This window comes from Caenorhabditis remanei, chromosome X (assembly GCF_010183535.1).
Source record: "Caenorhabditis remanei strain PX506 chromosome X, whole genome shotgun sequence".
Taxonomy (NCBI): domain Eukaryota; kingdom Metazoa; phylum Nematoda; class Chromadorea; order Rhabditida; family Rhabditidae; genus Caenorhabditis; species Caenorhabditis remanei.
The window spans coordinates 13994042-14016599 of NC_071333.1; the positions used below are offsets into that span (position 1 = coordinate 13994042).

At 38.9% G+C, this 22558-nt stretch overlaps 5 protein-coding genes across 5 annotated transcripts; 3 read left to right on the plus strand and 2 right to left on the minus strand.

Annotated features, from left to right (window-relative positions):
* Positions 1–858: 858 nt before the first annotated feature.
* Positions 859–7721, minus strand: GCK72_024778 (uncharacterized protein; the record flags this gene model as incomplete). Its single annotated transcript, XM_003118413.2, has 9 exons — positions 859–1029; positions 2636–2740; positions 3152–3355; positions 5077–5217; positions 5264–5396; positions 6042–6655; positions 6736–6885; positions 7352–7531; positions 7578–7721. The coding sequence occupies 9 exons, from the start codon at positions 7719–7721 to the stop codon at positions 859–861; spliced, it is 1842 nt and encodes a 613-aa protein (XP_003118461.2).
* Positions 7722–10986: 3265 nt separating this feature from the next.
* Positions 10987–12268, plus strand: GCK72_024779 (uncharacterized protein; the record flags this gene model as incomplete). The annotated part of the gene is made up of 5 exons (XM_003118154.2): positions 10987–11158; positions 11215–11447; positions 11495–11638; positions 11723–12034; positions 12098–12268. 5 exons carry the CDS (start codon positions 10987–10989, stop codon positions 12266–12268), a joined length of 1032 nt encoding a protein of 343 aa, XP_003118202.2.
* A 1142-nt stretch (positions 12269–13410) lies between these two features.
* GCK72_024780 (uncharacterized protein) lies at positions 13411–16134 on the plus strand (the record flags this gene model as incomplete). Its single annotated transcript, XM_003117669.2, has 14 exons — positions 13411–13429; positions 13484–13571; positions 13636–13740; positions 13790–13985; positions 14039–14146; positions 14396–14478; positions 14533–14608; positions 14661–14784; positions 14839–15017; positions 15073–15219; positions 15278–15355; positions 15403–15636; positions 15688–15855; positions 15910–16134. 14 exons carry the CDS (start codon positions 13411–13413, stop codon positions 16132–16134), a joined length of 1830 nt encoding a protein of 609 aa, XP_003117717.2.
* Positions 16135–17169: 1035 nt separating this feature from the next.
* GCK72_024781 (uncharacterized protein) lies at positions 17170–19771 on the plus strand (the record flags this gene model as incomplete). Its single annotated transcript, XM_053736041.1, has 13 exons — positions 17170–17292; positions 17424–17483; positions 17528–17622; positions 17671–17788; positions 17835–17952; positions 18019–18097; positions 18169–18432; positions 18486–18609; positions 18660–18718; positions 18766–18835; positions 18883–19067; positions 19559–19630; positions 19675–19771. The coding sequence occupies 13 exons, from the start codon at positions 17170–17172 to the stop codon at positions 19769–19771; spliced, it is 1464 nt and encodes a 487-aa protein (XP_053579607.1).
* A 15-nt stretch (positions 19772–19786) lies between these two features.
* On the minus strand, positions 19787–21952 carry GCK72_024782 (uncharacterized protein; the record flags this gene model as incomplete). Its single annotated transcript, XM_053736042.1, has 8 exons — positions 19787–19980; positions 20065–20213; positions 20265–20453; positions 20501–20887; positions 20937–21067; positions 21435–21589; positions 21635–21833; positions 21887–21952. 8 exons carry the CDS (start codon positions 21950–21952, stop codon positions 19787–19789), a joined length of 1470 nt encoding a protein of 489 aa, XP_053579608.1.
* Positions 21953–22558: the final 606 nt, after the last annotated feature.

Sequence of the window (22558 nt, forward strand, 5' to 3'; positions counted from 1 at the left end):
TGACAATTGGTGACAAGTAAGAAGTGATGAGAAGGGAAAAATGAGAAGAATCTTATGGGAAGGGAATTATCAGCACAAAAATAACCATATTATCAAAATAGTGTGGATGCAAATAAATTAGAGACATTTGATGCTCGGCAAGCGGACTACAATATTATCAAGAGGTATGTGACTGGAAGTGGAAGGTTGAGGGGGACTGACACGAAAAACGGAATTAGGTTGTTTGAAAAGAGCAGAAACTTAAAATTAGAATAAGGGGAAAACGGCAATATGAGTTTAAACCGCTGTATACTCGGGAGATATAGATATAATGATGACAGCGCGACCTTTTAAAGGATTCAATGGGAGAGGGTAAATGGTTTTGGCAGATGGTATGTAAATAGAAGTTATGGGCATAGATATCTAATAATTAGTTATAAAATTATCAGTGTGGGAATAGTTACAATTTGAAATAATATTGAGATCGACTACAGTTGAGCACATGGCTCGGATTGTACAAGAAACGAAAATAGTGAAAATAGGTGAACGGTGTGAACAGTGAAAGGTGAGACATACACCTTTCATGCCTCTTGTCCAACTACCGCCTCCTGTACACTACTCTCGTTTCTTCGATTCTCTCCGGGCCACGCGTACTGTTTCGACCTTCTTGAAAGAAGCGAAACTTTAGGAGAGTGAAACATAGGTAAACTACAACATGAGGAAGGGGAAAGGATGACTGAAGAATGTTAGGAGAGACAGAAAGCTTGTTCTGTAATATATGCAAAACTATTGGAGGGAGGGAGGGAATGGTATACGGGGGATTGGATGGTTCTGGGTATTCTAAGAACTAAGAAAGAAATGGAGAAATAATCATGTAGATTAGATGACAGTAGCGTCCACATTCGGTCCTGCTCTGATGTTGATTTCTCCGTATGGCTCTTTTTGCTCGATATCTATACACTGATTCTTTTTGAGGCAGAGTATTGAATAGAACTTGGCAGCGGCAACTTTACGACTGACTCCTTTTTTCAACATCTCGTCAAGCTCGATCTGAAATCATAAATTATTATATGTCACATGTTTTAGTTTATCGGACTACAGCCGTATTTTTTTGTTTTTTTTTCACTTTGTTTAATCTTTCAATCTCTCCCCATCTGATAATCAGTACACTTATTCATGATCATTGTCAAAGGGACCGACGCACGGGTTCCCCATAATCACGTATGCGCATATGCTAAGTGATGCCTATGGTGAAGCTTTGTTAGTTTGCTGGGTTTGCCGCAATGTTGGCAGCAAACTAACGTATATAGGCTGCTTGATCTTTTTTTAGGAAGGGGAAGGTATGATTACGCAACAATTTTAGTGTAGAGGATTTGCATGAAATACCGTAAGGTGGCAACATATGGCATCGCTCATCTTGGCAGACTGTTGTGACACATACTTAACATTATGTTCGAGTTGCGCAAAGCAATAATTTATCACTTTCCGACACTTGAGAACCGTGCTACACCTTATGTCTATTGCGTTCCTGAGCTTTTCCTGACTCATGCACACTTTCTCTTTCGTTTCTAGGGGACAGTGTTTTGTGACTAATCTAGGCCGACGGCTCTCCCAGAACCAACTGTTTCACTAGGTTCATTAGTACATAGTGACCATAACAGCAATCAAAATGCAACAATAGTCAAATTACCAGTCGGACAATTTGAAGGATACCATGTACTTGTGGCGTTGGTGTACCTACTCGAGAAAAAAAGAAGATGAAGAAGAAAAAGAGGTGCGACGACCTCCAAGACTAAAAAAGGGCATCAAGAGGTTATAATGGCACCCTCATTCTCTTTGCCTTTCCAATGGTGTCTACCCATCCGAGTCAACAATCTCAATAAAAGGTCATGATTTGTTGAAATCGTTCGTCCGATATTAATAGTGGGACCATCATTTCGTGATTTTGCAAAAATCGGTGAATCCAGTTCTTTCTTATTCTGGTATCAATCAAATTGACCTCTTTCTCTTTAATTCAGGAGAATTGGTGTGAAATGTGAAGTGCCGCGCAACACTTACAGAGTTCAAGCGGATTTATCATCCGGATTGGCTGGAGGACTGTCCGGTGGGGTGAAAGTGCCTAAGAGGGTCGTTCTTGACCACCACTAATCTTCTCGAAACATGCTGCATCCAGCATCACCTTCTACTTTTGAAGCCTTCTTGGACAATTTCTTATGTACCTACTTCATATGCAGTTATGTGTCCTTGTCAGTAGTGCTACTGCGTCCACTTCACTACACATCATATGTTCACACTTCACACGACGACGACGACGACTACGACAAATGCCCTCTTCTCTACTCCTCTTTTGGTGGAAAACCAAGATTGAAACAGTTGTTGGATGGAGGATTTAGATTCGGGATATTTGAAATCGAAAGGATGAAGAAAGGGGGGGGGGGGGAGAAAAAAGTGATTGAGGGAGATGGAACTTTCAAATGTGTTTTTAGGAGGGCGCCATCATCATCAATCGGTGATGTGATGGATGGGAACATGAACACCTATGATTACGAAAGGGAAACATGATTCAAGGGCAACAAGCGTTGCGTTTAAAATCTTATCCCCCCAAAAGTTTAAATTTTTTTGAAGCTTCGAAATTCCAGATTGATTCTTTTATTACCTGTCCATTATTTGCGTCCAATTTCGCAGAAATCGACTGCAGAAGAGCGTGTGTTCTCTTCGACCAACGGTTGTCTTCATCACCCTCCATATCATCCTTGTCATCCTGAAAAACAAATAAATTTTTGGGTTCATCAAATCATCAAATCAATTTTATGCTGATATTCGTTTTTATTTTCTATGCATATCAATGATTTCTCTCATTGTCGGCCACATTGAACGGCGGCAAATAACAAAGAAGTCGGTCAGGAGAGGTTCTTGGTGTCGGACATTCTCATGGACCACATTTTCTTTTGTTACCGGTTGTTTGCACTAACACGAGGCAACGAGTAACGCATAGTAACTCAATGGAATGCATGTATGTGTTTGTGTGTTTTTCGGCATGTTCAAGAGTACATATAATGTCATGATAGGGGGGTGGATAAGTTCGTTTGGAATTGTTTTTTTTTGAGTGGCTAGTTCGATTTTTAGGGGACCCAATAGAGTTTTCTAAACCTTTTTTCAGATTCCCGCTTACCATTAGTTTCCTTCGCTTCTCTGCCGAACCCATGTCATCATCATCCGTCATATCAGCAAATGGCGACAACGGATTACGCTGGGGCACGTCATCGTCTGGAATGCTCATATCATCCATAGACTGTGGCATATCCATCATGTTCTCGAAATTGTCAAATTCCAGTGGAGCAACGTCGTCGAAGTCGTCAGCAAACTGAGGTTCTTCCTGAAACAAACTCTTTTTCGATTCTTCTATAATACAATAGTATTCTTGTTTTTGAAAATTCTCCTATTCTCTTTAAAACTATTCGGATGTGTTAAGTAGATTAGATTACAGTTGGCTTTGAACGCGTCACTGGATACGGCGGCCATACCAGTCAACTTTCTCGCCGAAATCTGTGTCACCACTTTGCACTTGACACCCATCTCTCAATATGTAGATCTTTCGGAGACGTTAATCCTATCGTTTTTAATATTGCAGACAGCCAGGTATTTTCAAAAGGCAGCTGGATAGAGGACACGAGGGATGTTTCCATATGGAGCTCGAGAGCTCCTTGGAAACATATGTTCCGGTGCTCAAGTACTGGATTGACATACAATTAAGTGGTTAATCGTTTGGCACCCACTTTCAAACGTGCCGCTTATACAAGACAGAATGACATACGGTAGATGTTCTATCCGTTTATGTTATGACAGTGGATTTGAGTGAGGGATCGAAATTTGTATCACAAAAAAAAAGCATTTTTTGATAGGGATTTAATTTGAAACTCAAACTTTTTATTTTTTCTAAGAGTGACACACCATGTTACAGGTGAGTGGGCACATTAACCTAAAAGATGGAAGCATCAACACAACCTTTCTCTTTCTCATATTGTCTAATTTTATGACTAATGTCCGGGACTCATAAACCATGAGCTATTTCTATTCAGGCGTGCACATAGCCTCAAGCTTCTATTGTTATTCGTGGGGGTCGGATTGCGTAATACGTGTGTGTGTACCTGTGTGCACAACACAAAACTATAATTGCGCTCCTCGGTGGACTGATCGTCACACCGTAATATCACACCTCTTTTTTCGGTGTCGTCGGGACTAATGTATTTTCTCGGGGTGCGAATTATGTAACAAAATAGTACCGGATGACATTCGGTCAGTTCATAAGGCTGCTAAAAGAACCGGCAGATATCACGCAATCGGTTTTGTTACTGGAACAGTATTACGACACACTATACCTAATTGAGAGAAAAATCGAAGGATGTGCATTAGCTAAAATAAATTTTGCATACAAAACAAAAGAGTGTTCTGTCCAGGGACCAAGATAAAACTGTAGATGAATGAGCATAGCAGAAAATTATATGGCGTTTCTGAACTTAACTTCAAAAGAATGGGATTTTCATCCGGATTATACTAATTGCATTGTGAAAAGACAGTCTAACAGGAAAAATGAGATGGTTGCAAATTCAGAACCAAACTTCCGCCAAATTAATAACTCTATGTTGTTTGCTCCACAAGTAATGAAAATGGTTTCTATCTTTTTTATTTCTTGGTATTATGCTACTACTATCAAGACACGTTTATACTTATTTCAAAACACTTCGAGATGGGCACGTTTAGATCTGTTTCTTATTATACTGAGGTTCCATTTTTGTAAGTCATGGTGCAACAAAAAATGGTGCAGCGTAGCGAAACATTTTTTCAACTGACAGATATAAAATTAAGAGATCTCAGCCATGACTATGAAAATTTTGCTAAAATTGTCATTTTTGACTGAAGTAAATCCCAATGAGCTAGAAATTGTAAAAATGTATTACGAATTTAGTAGTTTGAGAGAGTTAGCAAACATTAGAATTGTGTAGCTAATGTGATGCTCGGGCTCAACATTCATAGCAGTGAGCGTTCCAGCATAGTCATCAACCGATAACCTGCGTTAAAATATTTTCCTGTACAAACCTGAGTTGTCATATCCATTTCTTGTTGCTGTTGCTGCAAGTCTTCCTCCCCAATTTCCAATAGTCCAACCGCAGCCTTGATAGCTTCGTTTTTCTGCTCAATGTCATCATGTCTGCGGATGGTGAGGCAATTTTGGTAATCCTGAAACATAAAACAATATCAACTGTATGCTGCAATTAAATCTTACTCTGACGAAATTCTTGCTTCGAGAAAATCCGAACATTGCAGGGAAATGGAGCAAGAAATCAGCATGACACTGTCGCTTTGCAATAGTCAGCTTACGAGTTGGTGGAGCCAAGTCGAGGCGAATGAGGAGGTCACTGTAATAAACATTTATAGCTATAGTATTCATAATAGTTCAAGATGGTGTTCAAATTATGCTGTTAAGTGCCTATTTTTATTTTTTCGAGCTAATACATGTTACCTACAACGGGCAATATATCTGAAATTTAGATTTTTTGATGTACAATCAAATCTAAAGAAAAATGAGATAATTTTCCTAGAAACCCTGAATCGTCTACAAAACTTTATCACCATTTCCTTTTTTTTTCCGTTACTGTACATTGAAGTCAGTAACCAAAGCTGTTAGCACAAGAAATCCTGTGATCAATTTTCAATGTATTCGATCATTTCTCAGCGGCACGCTACATTTGTACAGAATTTTGAGTTTCCTGTTACAACTATTAGCAGGTCAAGCGTCCCTTCACAACTAATCAGCCAAAAATAAAATTGCGTTTTGACGGGGTTCCCTTGTTAGTCATAGTTCCCAGAACAGTCCGACAAAGAAAGACAAATCAGTAAAACATAAATCAAATAGTGACGTCACATGACGCTTTTCTAAGCTTGATACAAAATGTGACTGCCGACAACTTGAGAACATTACATCTTTCAAATTCACTCAAAATAGACGTTGTAAAGTGATGATGTCATTCAAGAACCTCAAAGAAAGAGTTTCTGTTTCTCACCTGTAATCAGCCATGTTTGACTTCATTTCATCTCCAGTAATCATTCTGACGTCATCAACACGACGTTTTTTCATGTTTTGCTCTTTAGCCAAGGCTCGTTTCTGAGCATGACGCTCATAGTAAGATTCAACAGTATCTTGTTCGACTTGGCTGGTAGATGCAACAGATGGAGCCACTGATGGAGTCACAGAGGGAGTTGGACTTGATGCACGAGGTGTCATTGGAGTCTCGGAACGAAGTGGAGTCTCATCACGTGGAATGTTTGGCCCATTATCATAATCCATGTCTTCAATGTGCATAGCATTGTTATCACTGAATCCAGATGAACCCTGAGCGTCATGGTCCATATCGTCGTGATCGTGATCGTGATCATGATCGTCGTGTGCATTTCCTGAGAAATCGTCGTCTCCGAAGATGGTGTTTCCTGGTGCACTAGCTTCACACAAAGCTGGAGTCTGTTCACGTTCGCGGCCGAATAATGATGATTCAGTCTTGGCTTGTTTTTCCTCAGCTTCACGTGACATTTCCAAGTCGAATTCTTTGTTGACATCCTCCATCATGCGGTAATAGTCTTCTGGTTGGACACCCGCAGCCATCTCTCCGAAATCGTCATCCTGAATTACATGAATTTGATATTTTCAATTTCAAGTCGGATTTGACACTTGGATTTATCTACAAATATTTCAATGCTCACCTCAAGCTGCTCGTCGTAACGATTTCCAAAGTTCTGTGGAAGATCCTCCTTCATTGTGATGTCGTCGATGCGGCTCTGGCAGATTGGAGCATGGTTGAGCTCTTCGTCGTCGAATTCTGGCAGGATGTTGTCACCAAACTCTCCATACATCTGAAATTTTATAGAATTAGCATTGCTATCACTATCCGACGATGAAAATCATCGCAACATTGAACGCGTCTTGCTGAAAACCTCACCGGAGATGCTTATCCACTTTTACAAGGAATAGCGTAGTCTGACAACTAACTTTAGCTTCCACCAGATCTCCTATATTAATTATACCGCGTTCAGAACTTTATTCCAGTGTTAGCTATTCTTTTGAAAGCCGAAAAGCATTGAACAACCGAGATTTCCGAAGGAAAAGTGCAAAAAATTCATCAGCGTTGGTTAATCGATAGTGTCAATTTCAGAAAAGACGCAACTACTCGTAATATTCCTTAGAAATGTTATTTCGAGTATTTATCCTCTTATTTGAAGCATTTCGAAAAAATAGTGCTTATTTTCTTGCTGATATTTTCACTTGCATCAGCTGTACGTTCACACACCATTTTATACTCATTATTAAAAAAAAACTCACGTCTTGCATGCTGAATGTTGGTAAAACCGGATTCGGTTGATCCAAAGCTCCGTTACGAAAGACTAGTTTGATTTTAAGGAAAGCCTCATTGGTATCTGCCAGAAGATACTTGGTTTTTCTGGAGAATACACGGCAAATTCCCAATAGCAAGTGTCCAGTTGTGCGGAGAGCCAAATTTTGCTGCAAAATTGAATTATTTTTCGAAAAAACGATCAATAAATATTACCTTTGGTTTCATTATTTCATTAACTGCTTCATTTACATCTGTTTCACAGATTTGAGCCTTCGAGAGTTTTTTCTCCCAGTGAGCGGCTAGCCACACTTTTGAGAGTGGGCCCTTCTTCGATAAAACGAAGTCGGCATAAAACATGCTGAAAAAAGGTTTTTTTTGTTGAATCTTTTATTAAATATTTATATTTGATAAGAAGAAAGAAGCGGAAACTTTTATTAATGTCCCTTAACAATAATAAAAAAGGGGAAACCGCTTCGCGACCGCGTCGCAGCGAGGCAGAGATGAAAAGGAGAGACGCAGAGAAAACGATGGGAAAATGGTGCATTTGCGCGTCAAGTAGGGTGCAATTCGGAATAATAAATTTTAGTGAAAAAATAGAGATGAATTGGAGAAATTGTGGAAAATAGGAGCAATAAGACGAATTATGAAATAAAAAGGGTACGGAAAAATGGGAATTAGAGGAATTGAGAGAGTGAATAACCAAGAAGACTGAGAAAGGGTCGGAGGAGAAAAGTGTGAACAAACACATAATCCGTAATGTAGAACAACAGAACACTTTCACACTTGAGCAACCTGTGAATTCCCTTTTATTGTTTTTCTATGTATTCAATTGGCGTGACCTAAATTTGGTGAAAACTCCGAATCCCTATTAATTAAATTACACGAGAAGCTATAAATATTTCACACGCTATTTGTTTCATGTCATTTTCACCCCGTTTTCGATCCTTCTGGATACTTGATGCATAAAATATTACTTTCTGGCTTCAAATAATATTATTTTCTGGGAATGCTCACATGAAAACAATAAATGTGTAGTCGAGAAAATTCGAGAGTCGACAATCTCGGCTTCGGAAGCTTCGGGAAAAAATTCTCGTATTTTTCTCCGGAAATCTGAAATGACAGACGGTTTTTGTATATTGGTGTCTGCCATACTTCATTTATTTGAGCTATATTCTACGCTCCCGTCGTTTTTGTTTGTTTTTCATTTCTCACAAACTCTATTTCGACGAGAGAACATGTTGAAAGTTGTCCAAAAAGAGTTTTTCAAACAACACTCGATTGCTCACCTCATTACTATCGAAAAAGCTTGAACTTTTCATTTTTCTCACCCCCATAAACAGTTTAGTTATTTATTTATTTGATGTTTCTTTTCCCGCCCACCCACTATGCATTATGACTCATTCATTGTAGAGAACCGCCTTTATGTGACTCAATTTTTGTATTTATTGGTATACGATAGCAAAATTTTTAGTCATTCTTACGTCCCAACCGGATCACTTTAGCAGGACCACAGCTGTCGTTAATTAGTGGAATCGCATGCAATTTTTCAACATTTTCTTCAATTTCTCAAGCTGAAAAGTGACTGGAAATAAGTATTTCTTTCCGTTATCATGCGTCATGGGTGTGACTGTACGAAAGTATGCACTTCAATAGGAAATAATTACTTTGCGATAAGCAGGCGAACACACTTATCGATTTTCACCCGTCGGTGGCAGTCAAACACTTTTGCAAGTGTCGCGGTTAACTTTTCGAACTAATGCTCTTTTTTCACGTCTACAACTTTGATGATTTCATATTATAGACGGTCCCATTCAAAAAATGTAAATTTCTGTATAGTATTCGCTCTTGCCTACCCCTGAGTCACAGGTAAACGAACATTTCCGGTGCGGCTGCCACCTTTTCGAACTGTGTGGTGACTCATGCGGCAACTGGTCCATATCTGATTCGATGGAATGTACGCATAGGAAGACTTGAACCGAGTGTTTTGTTATTCTTGCAAGAAATATCTACCGTAGCTTCACCAAAGATTTCGAGAAGCTGATCAGTCCCTATGGAATGAGAAATAACTTGCACTTTTAACTAAAAGCCGCTTGCTCAGTAGTAAAAGCTTTCAAGTGTGACTGGACTGCAGAGAACTCTAGCCTACTATCACTATCTCTCGTGTTTTTCGTAGTTCTTTCGAAGTGTACTAATCAGAATTAGTTTTGTTATTCATATATTTTTTGATTTCTTGAAAAAGTAGTGATTTGTAATCTTTCAAAAATTCTTTCAAAAAGTCACTTCGAACGCTTCCTGAGAGAACAAATATCATAATTTTTGTTTCCAAATCGAACAATATTCTATTGATTCCAATTCTCACTCATTTCGAAATCGGCAGCCAAGGTTTCTATTACGAAATATTAGGAAACATATACTCCGCCTGTATTTGTCTTCTCATACCAGGAAAAAAATCAGTGATTTACAATTATTTTAACATGTCAAGAACCCATTGCTCTATTGTGTGTTACGGGGAAAACACCTTTATTACTACAGATAGTAGGTATTCTCTTTTTCTGTCACCTGACGACAATCAACGCATCTTGATTATTATCAGTAATAGAAAGTGTTCTCAATGTCCGACCGCAGATGTGCCTTTCTCTCTCTCTCTGTCCCTTTCCTCTTTCACATCAGTAACAGCCGTGAGGCAGCCGCCCGAGACATACGGAAAAATGAGCGGGTTGAAAAGTTCTGAACTACAATACCGTTCGACATGCGCCGGTAGTCCGACGTGTGGTCTTGCGGTAAAAAACATGAGATGAAAACAAAAAAGGGAACGGACCGCCAATGTTTTCAAATGAAAAGAGGAGGTGCGCACGCGGTCGCGTCGCGGCTGGTGTTCCAACGTAACTCTTGCACTTATTTACGCAGTGTGTCTCACTTGTGTATGCCGTTCGTTTTTTCCTTTCTCTTCCTCCTCCTCCGTCGCATTTTAATTGCGACGGCGTCGGATGTCTCGCGGTTTTCACAGTTTTTTACGCATTATTTTCTGTCTGGCATTGTGTTTTCACTGTGATGCAATCGAATTCAATCGACGTCGATTAGAGGTTGAAAAGGGGGGAATAAAGTTCGAACAGTTGCGTTTGCAAAACCTTTGAACTCTCTTCTTCTTCTTTCTCTCCGCTCTCTCCTATCTCTCCTCGTGGTCTAAGCTAATACCACTCCTTTTCTTTTCAGCTGCTATATTTAGCCATCTAGCAGCTAGCTGCAACTTGTTGACGCAAATGAAGCTTATTTGCAACAACAAAAACGCAGATATATTGTTTTTAATTCACACGTGAACTCTTAAAAAGTGCAACTATGGAAGGATGTGGGAAACGAGAAGTAGAGAAGATATTTTTGAGCTCGTACTTCTATACACCGACTGCATATCTCTAGACTCTCTCGGTTTCCGCCGCGAGAGCAAGTCCTTCCATGCACACACCCCTTCCTGGAAGAGTCAAAATTAAATAATGCAATCGCTCATTCCAGCTCTCAAATCCCAACCATTTTGACTACTCTGTAAACCGCTCTCTTTGCTCTTGCTCTCTTTTTGCTGGAATTTATAATCACAACTTATAACCAACTAATTATAGGCAGCAACAACATGGACAGAGATTTTGCTCTTGGTGGGTTTGGCATGAACTTGAACATGAACCAAGTAGCCGCCCCGCCAGTACCAGCGCCACAGCCTCATCATCCATCTCGTGCTAGTACCCATAATGTGCAGAATCTTCTGGCACAAGCGGAGAAGAACTCCGGGTTTCTTACTCTTCAAGGTTAGTGTTACTCTTTTCTTTTCAAGAATTCCAAAAGTAAATCTTTTCGTTTTCAGGACTGAGGCGTAAGGCGGAAATCAAAGAGTTGGAGTTCGTGGAGGATATCGGTCACGGAAGCTGTGGAACAGTATCCAAGTGCAGCTACCAAAGTGTGACAATGGCTGTTAAGACTATGCCACGCACCTCAAACAGCTACGAGATGTCACGAATTCTGATGGACTTGGACGTCATCTGTCTCTCGTTCGATTGCCCATATATCGTTCGCTGCTTCGGCTATTTCATCACAGCGGTGAGTGATTGAAAAGTGCATAATCCAAAATGAATGCCCTTTTATAGTACGACGTCCGTGTGTGCATGGAGTGTATGGCAACCTGCCTCGATCGTCTGCTCATTCGTATCCAAAAGCCAATTCCAGAAAATATCATTGGCAAGCTGAGCATTAGTATCATCAAGGCTCTGCACTACCTCAAGACCAAGCACGTAAGCTTATGAATTAAAAATAGATAATGTTCTATAGCACTTAAGCATAGCTGATCCGCCTTTAATCCTATTCTTTTGTTGCAGCAAATCATGCATCGCGATGTCAAGCCATCAAACATTCTTCTCGACTGGAGTGGTGTTATCAAGCTGTGTGATTTTGGAATCGCAGGACGACTGATCGAGTCGCGTGCTCACTCGAAGCAAGCCGGATGCCCATTGTACATGGGACCTGAGCGCCTTGACCCGAACAACATGAACTCGTACGACATCCGGAGTGACGTATGGTCGTTGGGATTAACGTTGGTGGAGTTGGCCACCGGACACTACCCATATGCTGGAACCGAGTTCGATATGATGTCCAAGATTTTGAACGATGAGCCACCACGTTTAAGCCCAGTAAGTACAAACAACAAAAATAGTGGATGTTGCATGTACTAAATAACTATAACTATTTTACAGGATCATTTCTCACCGGATTTCTGCGACCTCGTCGAAAATTGCCTTCAACGTGACCCTACCATGCGCCCCAACTACGACCAGCTTCTGGCACACCCATTCATTACTCATCACGAACAACTGGATACGGATGTGGAAGAGTGGTTTGCCGACGTTATGGGAGACAGCGCGTAGAAGTATCAATGGCACATTCTTTTTGTTCTTTCTGTTCTTTCTCATCTCTAAACCAGGGCTGGACAAATTATTTGACCACGTGCTGAAAGTTCACCATGACCGCACAACCTTGTTCCCTGAATTAAAGCACCTAATGTAAGAATTCGTGATTGAAAACAGCCGGGAAAATTTTGAACAGATTGGTCAACTTTCACCAAAGATATCAAACATTCAAAATAAGAATTCAAATAATTTGCCCAGCCCTGCTGTAAACTCAAAACATCAATCTTCTTATCTCTTTCATGAAAAAAGTTTCTGGTCTAGCATTCATTGTGCAAACTTTCAAAAATTGCAAGTTTAACATGTTCTCTCATTTTTCCTTTCACTTGTTTCTCTCTTATTTACTTTTAAAGCACTTTTTCCTTCCACCCACTCACACACATCTCTCTCGCACCCCAATCCCATCAGCTAAATCTAATTATCCCGGATGTATAGTAATGTTATAGGATTCTTTTCATTGATTGTATATTTCGATACTGATATGTCTCAAAAATTTAAAGCCATCCCCAGTCATTCTCAACGAGATTACTGTGGACATTGAAATTGTGATTGAAAATTATTCAACGGATGTTGGTTGCTATGATAGTCAATTGGAGTATACAGCCTATGTATCGTTTTGTGCAATGTTTTTGTTCACCCAAAAAATGATGCCAATAAATGTTTTTTTTCGATTCATACTACGCCTACATCTTTTGCAAAAGATACACACCCCCACAAACTTTTGATATTCAATCAAGTGCACTAGCCCGGAATTAGCTGGTGTGAGAAAAAAATGAAGTGAAGCATGAAACCCTTTGAGTATTCATGCTATGTAGAGACTGGCAGAAAAAGAAAAATGACTAATCAGCACCTACCCATGAACCCTTTGGAAGAGTATAACGATTAGTCAATAGATGGATTATCTATATGAGGGGAACACAACGGGAGGGAGCCTCCAAAATCAAAAGGGTTCCCTCCTCACGCACTCATTTCCATGGAAACGCAACGGACTCGTGCCGGCCGGTGTTCGCCTTCTCTCCCGTCCGCCTTCCGTGACCACATTCATTTCCGTGCCTCCCGTTGCTCAACCAACCCGCCATATCTATAGCTAATCGTCATTCAACATGTCTCTTACAATCACAGGTTTGTACATTTTACTTTCTCACGGTTCTCATTACTATAATATATTGTTTCTAGGAAAAGCGGCACATATTGCTCCTCGACGTCGACCAAATCAAGCACCGAGTCGCGGAAGAACTGATCAAAGTTCTCGGAAACAATATGTGTTAGTTTTTCATTTGCATAAAAGGATTTCTAAGAATGTTTTTGAAGAGATATACATTTTGCAGCGATCCGACGGACCATGAGGCTAATGAGATTTCCAATTTAGCTGACCAATATGCGCAAAGTCTCCAACAGCAAATACAACTTTTGCAGATTGAAAACTCATTCTTGTAAGTGGGATGTGTTTTTTGAAAAATAAGTGAAGTAATGGGATTTTAGGAAGCAACAGCAGCAAGAGATACAAGATCACGACGTGAAAGAGAAGATCAAACAGGCGGAGGTAGAAGAACAGTATAGAACAAATAAATTGAAAAGAGAGCAGGAGTCTTCTAATGCAAAAAGAGAATCAATTTCACAACAAAGAGAAAACACACGTCGTGGCACCACCACCAAAATATTTTCGAGAGGAAATGAGGTGAGTCTAGTCGTGAAATGATACAATGAATAATATAAACAGAACGTATTCAGGTTTCGCTGAATGGAGAGACTTGGTGTCAACTTCCGCCTCATCATCCGTCAATTCCAGCGATTATTTCTGATAGATCTCAGTATTCTCAAAGAATTGGAAGAGAAAGAGTGAGTTTTGGGAGGAAGAAATGAAAAAGAATTTGTTTATCAGAAGCACTCTGATTTCAAATTGGAGGGTTGGTTGGTATCTGGAACCACGTGAGAGTTTTGGTTGGAATAGGTGTTTGAATCCGAGAAATCAGAATCATTTTATTCGAGAAATCAGAACTTTAGATTTGGGTTGTTGGCAAATATTGTTTTGAAACTCACCCTGTAATTATCCCCTACTCTCCCAAATTTTAGATTTCAATGTTTCAGGGCTTCTATGACTCCTTCCCTCGTGATAGACGGGAGTATAGCGTTCCATGTTTCCCTCGCTCTCGACACGCGAGTACTATGAGGTTAGTTGTCTACTAATTAGCTGCCGATCATTAATTATATGCTTCCACATTCAGGGAGCGCTCATTTGTAATGAGTCAAACGTTAGACCGAGAGGAGTCGCTTATGGAGAATTTGGAGGATGCAGTGGAAGTAAGAAATACAATTTTGGTGTAATTGAAAGAACGAAATGCCATTTTTACAGAGAAACACAATTCTTGAAAAAGAGATAAGTTTGGCTAAAGAAAGGGAAATAGACCAAGAGAAGGTGATAAGCAGTCTAACATCAAGGATCAAAATCATTGAAATTGAAAAGAGAGAAGAAATAGGTAACTTGATTCAACTTCGTAATTTATAATTAAAAATCAAAAATGAACTTTTAGATTCAATGGTTACGGAAAAGAAAAGTCTTTTGGAGGAGCTTCTTGACATGCAAAAAAGGATCGATGAGCTTGCTCCAGCATGTGCTGAGAAAGAACTAAAAATTGTGGCGACAGATAATGAGAAACTTGATCTTACGAAAAGGCTAAGACATGCGAATAGCGATATTTCACACCTTCAGGTGACTAGACAAATTCATCTGTCTGGCTAAACGTCTAATTTGTTTTTTTTTTCAGTCAAGCATAATGCATCTTCGTGAGGACATTTCAACGAAAGACCACGAGATGAAAGCTCTCAGTGAGGAAATTGAGTATTTGAAAAGGAGAGCAATCGGTCTAGAAGAGGATATCAGAGATTTGAGAATGAAAGATACGGAAAATCAGGTACATAGTAAAATAGGATCCAAATTAACACTTAAATAAGTAAATATAATGATTCCAGGACAAAATAAGTTCATATATCCAACAGTCCCGTGAATTTGAACTGACAAGAATTAATGATAAGAAGCTGATCGACCAGGTAAGCAAAATTAGCTTTTTGCTAGTCATCCACTAAAAAAATTTCAGATGTTGGAGGAGAACACTAGCTTGATAAAGGAGAATGCAAGAATTTCTACTAAACTAACTCGTCTTGAGGCGCTAGACTTCTCTTTCAAGCAGAAAGAGTTGAAAGAAGCGCAAACGAATAGTGAACTTGTGACTGAACTCAAAGCGGCTCTTCATTTAGAGAAAAGTTCTTCCCACAGCTTGCTCAACAAAATTGAAATAATGAGGCAAAGATGTGAGGAATTGGAAAGAACGGTTGGTCATTCTAATGACTTGGGAGGGTTCATGAATCTTTGTTTTTTTCAGATTTTGGACAGAGACAAGAGTGAAGATGAAAATATTGCTGAAAGAGGACGTGTTGAAAAAGAGCTTAATGCTCTACATGCTCTTTCAAAATCGCTTTCTTCGGAAAATAAAGTATTGAGAGAGGAAAAGTTAGCAAATGAAGAGATTATTGATGAACTTAAAGGAAAAGTAAGACAATAATGAGTGTTGCCAGAAAATAACTATTAATTTCTGAATTTCCAGATCCGAGCCCTGGAAATGACTATCCGGTCCGCACAAGGTGCCTATCAAGAAAAAGAAAGATTGAGTGTAGCGAAAATCCAAGAGTTAGAGGACGACGCGTCAAAAAAACATCAAAAGTATTTGGAGTTTGAAGAGATTTCCAAAACCTTACAAAAAATAACCGCTTTGCTCCCTGCGAAAACGTCCAGCATGACTCAACCCTCTCAGAAAGATTGCTCTAAATAATTGAATCGATTCTAAAAAATCCAAACCTTGTTTTTAAGATTCCCTGTGACTAATTCTTTTGTCATAAATACACATTTACCTATTTCAGAAACTTAATTAATTTATTATACTATTAATGTATTCCTATTATCATTAACCGTTTAAATATATTCTGATCTACTAAATTTGTCTTATCAACCCCGCAGAATATTCAATAAAGATTTGTATGTTTTTTTTAATTTGAACCATTTGTATCCTTCTAAAATTTTATTAGTTTTTCCCCTGGCTTCCCGAATTTTCCTTTTTTGTCAGTGTTCTACCCTAAACGGCAAAACAATTGTTTACATTATGATACAACTATAATATCCCTGAAATAACAGGTAGTATAGTATGTCTTCTGTTGTTGTGATGAAAAATTGTATTATTCGGATGAAAACAATAAGTGCAGTAAATCTTATTACTTTTTTTGATTTCTTTTTGTTATTGTGTTTTTTTTCAAAAATATTCATAAAATTTCTTGGCTTTTCCCAAAAAAGATAGAATAATTCAATGTAGAAGCTGTTTTTTTGTCTTCTATCCGGTCTATAATTTCCATTCTCAATCATTTAATTCAATCTCGAAGCAATTGAAATCTCGGAATCTCCGAAGGGTCACTTCTCATTGTACAATTCTTTTTGTCTCACTATCTTTTTCTTTTTCATCTCCTCTCTGATCATCCTGTGCAATCAGATCGCAGCTGTCCCCGCTGCTGCCAAATGCTAATAGATTGTATGTTGAACCCCCCCCCCCCCCCCCCCCTTGCTTCGTTCTCAACACACTGGATTGCCGAGAGGTTTAGAGTTAACGCGGGGACTAGGACACCAGCCAGCGCGCATTAGTTCGGCCGTCCCGGCCGCGACGAAGTGAAGACGACTCACACGCTCTCCTCCTCTTCTCGTCGCCTCGTTTTCCATTCATAGTCGACTCGTGTCGTTATTTGGACGCTTCTAGAATATTTGAGCGGATCGACAACAACGTTTCAACACTTGTCCTTCTTTCAAAGGACCATCAACGCACATGAAACGGGTGCTCCGTCGCTCCGCATCAAAGCACGCGAGCACACTGTTCAAAGTTATCGTTATTCTTGTTTTATGCTCTTTTATTATTTACCTGAGGTCTGAAGATCATGAATTGCAAAAGGTGAGTTGAAAATTCAAGTTTTCAGTAGCAAAAATGACTGTAAAATGTGATTTTTAAATAGTTTTCAAAGTTCTTTGAGAAACCAAACACATTTTTGGTTTTTTACTCATTTATTTGTTTCCTTGTTTCAGAACACGGTCATCCATGGTCCCCGTTCCAATTCAAAGGAGGAAGAGGAAGTGTTGAAACCGGTAGTGTTTGTTCTCAATTTTCTTTGTATGCAAACAATTTTTAGAACACGGACAATGACCAAACGTTCGTAGCCGCAGTACTCGTCTTTTGTGCCACTAGGCCCGACGCTCTTAGAAATCATTTATCTCAACTTTTAGCGTGAGTCGTTCTCATTTCAATATATTGTTCACCATATTTCTATTCCAGTCAACGTCCCTCACACTTTCAATATCACGTCATCATTAGTCAGGATGGGAACAAAACTTCCGTCGCCCAAGTCGCAAGTCGTTTTGTCAAAGACTTCAAAAACGTAACACATATTCAAGTGAGTTCCCAGATGTTATCCATCATAAAGATCCTGACTTTCTCAGCACGAGAAGACGGAAATCAAAAAGCGGAACAACTACCCAGCAATCTCGGCGCATTATAAATGGGCACTGGACAAGGTTTTCAAGGAGTTCCGTTATGATCATGTCATTGTGACTGAAGGTTGGTGGGGAATAGATGACAGCTTATTGACCCTACTATACTGAAAAAAAGAAGAAATTCTTTCAGATGACCTTGACATAGGTAATGATTTCTTCTCGTATTTTCACTGGGGAAAACAAGTTCTCAACACTGACGACACCATTTGGCAAGTATTTTTTCTGCATCTCTTTCTAATTGTTATGAGATAGACAATGTACAATGAATAATTGTGTTCAGGTGTGTCTCTGCTTGGAATGACAATGGCGGTAGTAATATTATTGATACAAAACGAGGCGATTTGGTATGGAGGACAGATTTCTTTCCGGGATTGGGATGGATGCTTAGCAGAGAGCTTTGGGATGAACTCTCACCAGGATTCCCTGCAGCATATTGGGATGACTGGATGAGAAAACCGGAAGTGAGAAAGAACAGATCATGTATCCATCCGGAAATCAGCAGAACGTCACACAATATGAAACTCGCTGGGAAAGGATCAAGCGGGTATGTTTTTTTGGTCAGAAAAGTTTGGCAGGATTATAACACAATTCTTTCAGGGGAATGTTCAAAGATTACCTCAGCAAAATAAGTGCATCCAACGCAAATGTAGACTTCTCGTTACTTCCAACTACAGTGGTTCTCAAACCTTCTTATGATAAACGTCTGATAGAAGAAATAGAGGTATGATGAGCTAGTGTTTATGGAGAACAAATAATTATATGTCTCTTTAGGATGCGAAACCCATAGACCTTCAGAACACCACAAATATGGAGAAAACCTACAATTACAAGTGAGATTTATTATATAATTGAGGGTTAATAACCCTTTATTTTTTAGAATTCCCTATAAAAACATCAGAGATTGGCATAAACTTGCTGCCCATTTCAAATTAATGACAGATATTCGAGTAAGCTTTACTATCACCATAAAATTAGCTGAAATGTATAATTACAGGGTGGAATGCAAAGAACGGCCTACTATGGAGTGGTTACAGTAATGTACAACATGTGTCGAGTGTTTGTAGTACCTGAAAGTACATACCGAGATCCGTCACAACTCACCAATTATGTTTATGATCCCGATTGGGACAAACAAAATAGATTTATCGAATTCGAAACGTATTACTGCAAAACCAAAAAGTAAGGAAATCAAGTTTTTGAAAACTTAATTGTGTTTTTCTTGAGGTACCTTGGGAAATGCGATCCGCACAGTCCAGAAATGATTGCGTTTTTTAAGAAGAAAGGATGGAAGAAACGATTGGATGATTGGGGAGAGATGATAGTTGTTTAGTAAACGAAACGAGGTATGAATAAGGGCAAATATATGAATCATGTTTTTGGTCAAGACACACCAAACAAGAGTTCTGAGGACACTTTCTCACTTTTCTTATTCAGATTCTAACATCTTTCTTCGATGAATTCGAAAACTTATATTCTTCTGAGTTTCTTCTCTATGGTTATCACCGCAGAAGGTTATGTAAACTGTGTAAATTCATTCAATGGTCGGTCATATGGTGTTGCTCAGTGTAACACAAATTATTGCAAAAAGTATACCGGGAGTAGTGGAATTGTTAGTTTTCTTTTTTCATATAAACAATTTCAAAAACCACACTAAAATAATAATTTTTCAGGTTCAATTGTCATGTGACGACACGGGTGATTGTCAACGTTCTTTTGAGAGAACATTCATTGGTCCGGTTCAGGTAACCCAATACTTTTGTAATTTATCAATTCTATTTAATTGCAGATGTACGCTTGCATGTCCGACCAGTCCACACGCCAAACTTGCTGCTGCAACTATGACTTTTGTAACGGTGCTTCAAGTATTAGTCGTTTTTATTTAATTTTTGCTTGCATAACTATCCTAATTTATTCATTCCATAGCTTTCTTCATTTTCCTCTGCTCGTGATTGTTTTCTTCTAGCTTTTGAATCTTTCAATTGTTCCACTATCTCGTTGATATGTTTATCCTTGGTCTCCGGTAGATACAATATCAGCATCAGTATGCATACAGCTCCCGGTATCACAAAGAAAATGACCAATGTGACAGGACCTGAAAACCTTTTTTTCAGTGTCCTTTTTGTTATCCAGCTTGTTTATATTACATTTTTAACTTCCCGATAAATTCATATCTTACCTATTGTTTTGTAAAGTGGGAATGTCAAGAATGCAAGAATCAGAGCAACTGTATGATTGAGTGCTAGCACAAGAGATTGTGAAGTTGCTCTAAAATTGATAGGTACCAACTCTGATGTTATAAACCACGCGATTGGACCCATTGAAACACTGAAATCAAATCAAGCACATCATATTACGGTTCTGAGTCATTCCAAATACCTGTAAGATGCGCCATGAAGAATAAGACAAACAATGCATCCATATGCAATTGGACTCCAATATTCCGATAGAATTGCACTCATTGCAAACCCAAGGATGGCCACCACATTGACAATAGCAGTTCCAATTAGCAACCATTTCCGTGAGAATTTCTCAACAATGAACATACCAGCAATAGTGCTCAGAGTGCTAAAAAGTTTAACTTTGAAAATGTAACACATATTTTTTGTTTTTACCTCAAGAAAAGCATTCCAGTGGAGACACTTTCCGATAGGTCATATGAAAAACCAGCCTCCATCAGGAAATCAGTTGAGTAGAAGATGACAGGCCAAACAGACGCTGTTAGCTGCATTGTAGCAAACCCAAGTAAGAATCCTCGACGGACGGGTTGGTTAGACATGATATCAAATATAGATCCACTTCGTTGGTTCTGCATTTCCTCTCTTTCTAGCTTCAAATCATTCAGAACATTCAGTTTTTCCTCTTCATTTTTTATATTTTGGTAGAATCTTAGTGCTCTTCCAGCTTCTGTCGCATCATTCTTCTTCAAGAACAAATATTTTGGTGACTCCTTGAGAAACGCCGACAAGAAACAAGCAATTGAAGACGGTATTATGGAAACTCTGAAAATTATTTCATTCTATCTGGTCGTGTTTAGTTTCATCGAATTACGCTATAAGTCCGACTAGATTTTGGCCTAAGATTGCTTGCATTCCGAATAGTCCTCCAATCAGATTAGTCACAACGAAAGCCATTTCCGCATTGAATGAGATCAAACCTTTCATATGGGTTGGCGAGCTCTCCTGCAATAAAATGTAATTTCTAATTTGTTTCTACTTCTATTCTTTGCTCTGTGGTTTTTGTTGCTCGTCACATCGGCTCTTTCTCATTTTTCATTCTCCTCTCTTCCGAAATGCATTTCATCTGAGGAGCCGCACATTTACTCGTTGGATGCGCTTTTTATGACCGTTTGAGCTGCTGGTGGGTGCCATTAGTGGAATGAAAACGAGAAAGAGGAAAAGGAAAACAGAAAAAAAGAGGGACTCTGTTTTAATTTCACGAAAAGCACGCGCAAAAATTTGAGAATTTTAAGACGTTTTGGAGAAGAAATAAAGAATTGGAAACAAGGAAGTATTGTTGGAAAATTAATTAGAAGGATACTGAGCTTACTTGAAATAATAATATCAATCCATTCATAGAAATTGCGGCGGAAAGAGACATAACAAGTCTTGAGAAACCAAACATCATTGACATCTTCAAAATTATTGCGAATAATGCAATAATAGCCGATAGCAAACTTCCACATGTTCCCAAGAATAAAGTCCCTGAATATAAAATACAATTCATGTTTCTTCACAACATTTCCTTACATTTTCGCCCTATTCTATCCGCAATACTTGCTGATATTATACTTCCGGTGGCAAACCCAATAAAATAAACAGCTAACATTGCGGACCATGCCCATTCAAATTCACTTTTTGACATTGTCATTGGTTCCTCAGCAGATTCATTCATAAATAACCGGAAACTACCTATTGCGGTATTGGGGTATGCGTTCGTGTAGCCCATCTAAACCAAAATTTTTGTATATACAACCAGACTTTCAGAAACCAAAAACTGACCTGGAAAATAGCAGTAACTGCTAACACTGCAGACAGGGCTAGTAACCTCCAGTTGATATCATGCATTTTTGAATATATCTGGAAGTTTTGAATGCACTAAAAGAGAAATAACATTCAAAAGATCAATGACGGAAGAAAAAGTCCAGAGAGAGCAGATAACCAATAGCAACGAGAGATGAGCACAAGAAAAGAGGAAAACGTTACGTCACAAGACTTTTCACGGATTCTTCAAAATTTGTTGGAGGGAGTAGAACATATTAGGGAAAAATCTCATCACCTAGCTCTGAGCATGAGAAAAATATCATTTCGTATGGGATATGAATTTTTCTCATAACAAGAAATAGAAATAATTAAATTCCACTGTGATTGGCTACGAAAGAAATTAATTTTTTTTTCAACCAGCGACAAAATCATTTGTGAACGAATCTATTACACTTCCACGCTATCACTTAATTAAAAATCATCAAGATAGCAAAGTTTTCAAAAGTTTTGGCGAAAGAGAACGCAACTTTTCGTCAAGCAAAGGCCTTCCAAAGTGCAAGGCAAACACAAAAAGTGCATGAGAAAACGGAGAATCAATACATTAACGGGACCACGGAGTGTTCATTGCATCATTTTATTGCGAAATTTAGTTTGAAAAAACGGGAGAAAAAGAACAAAGAAAATTCATGG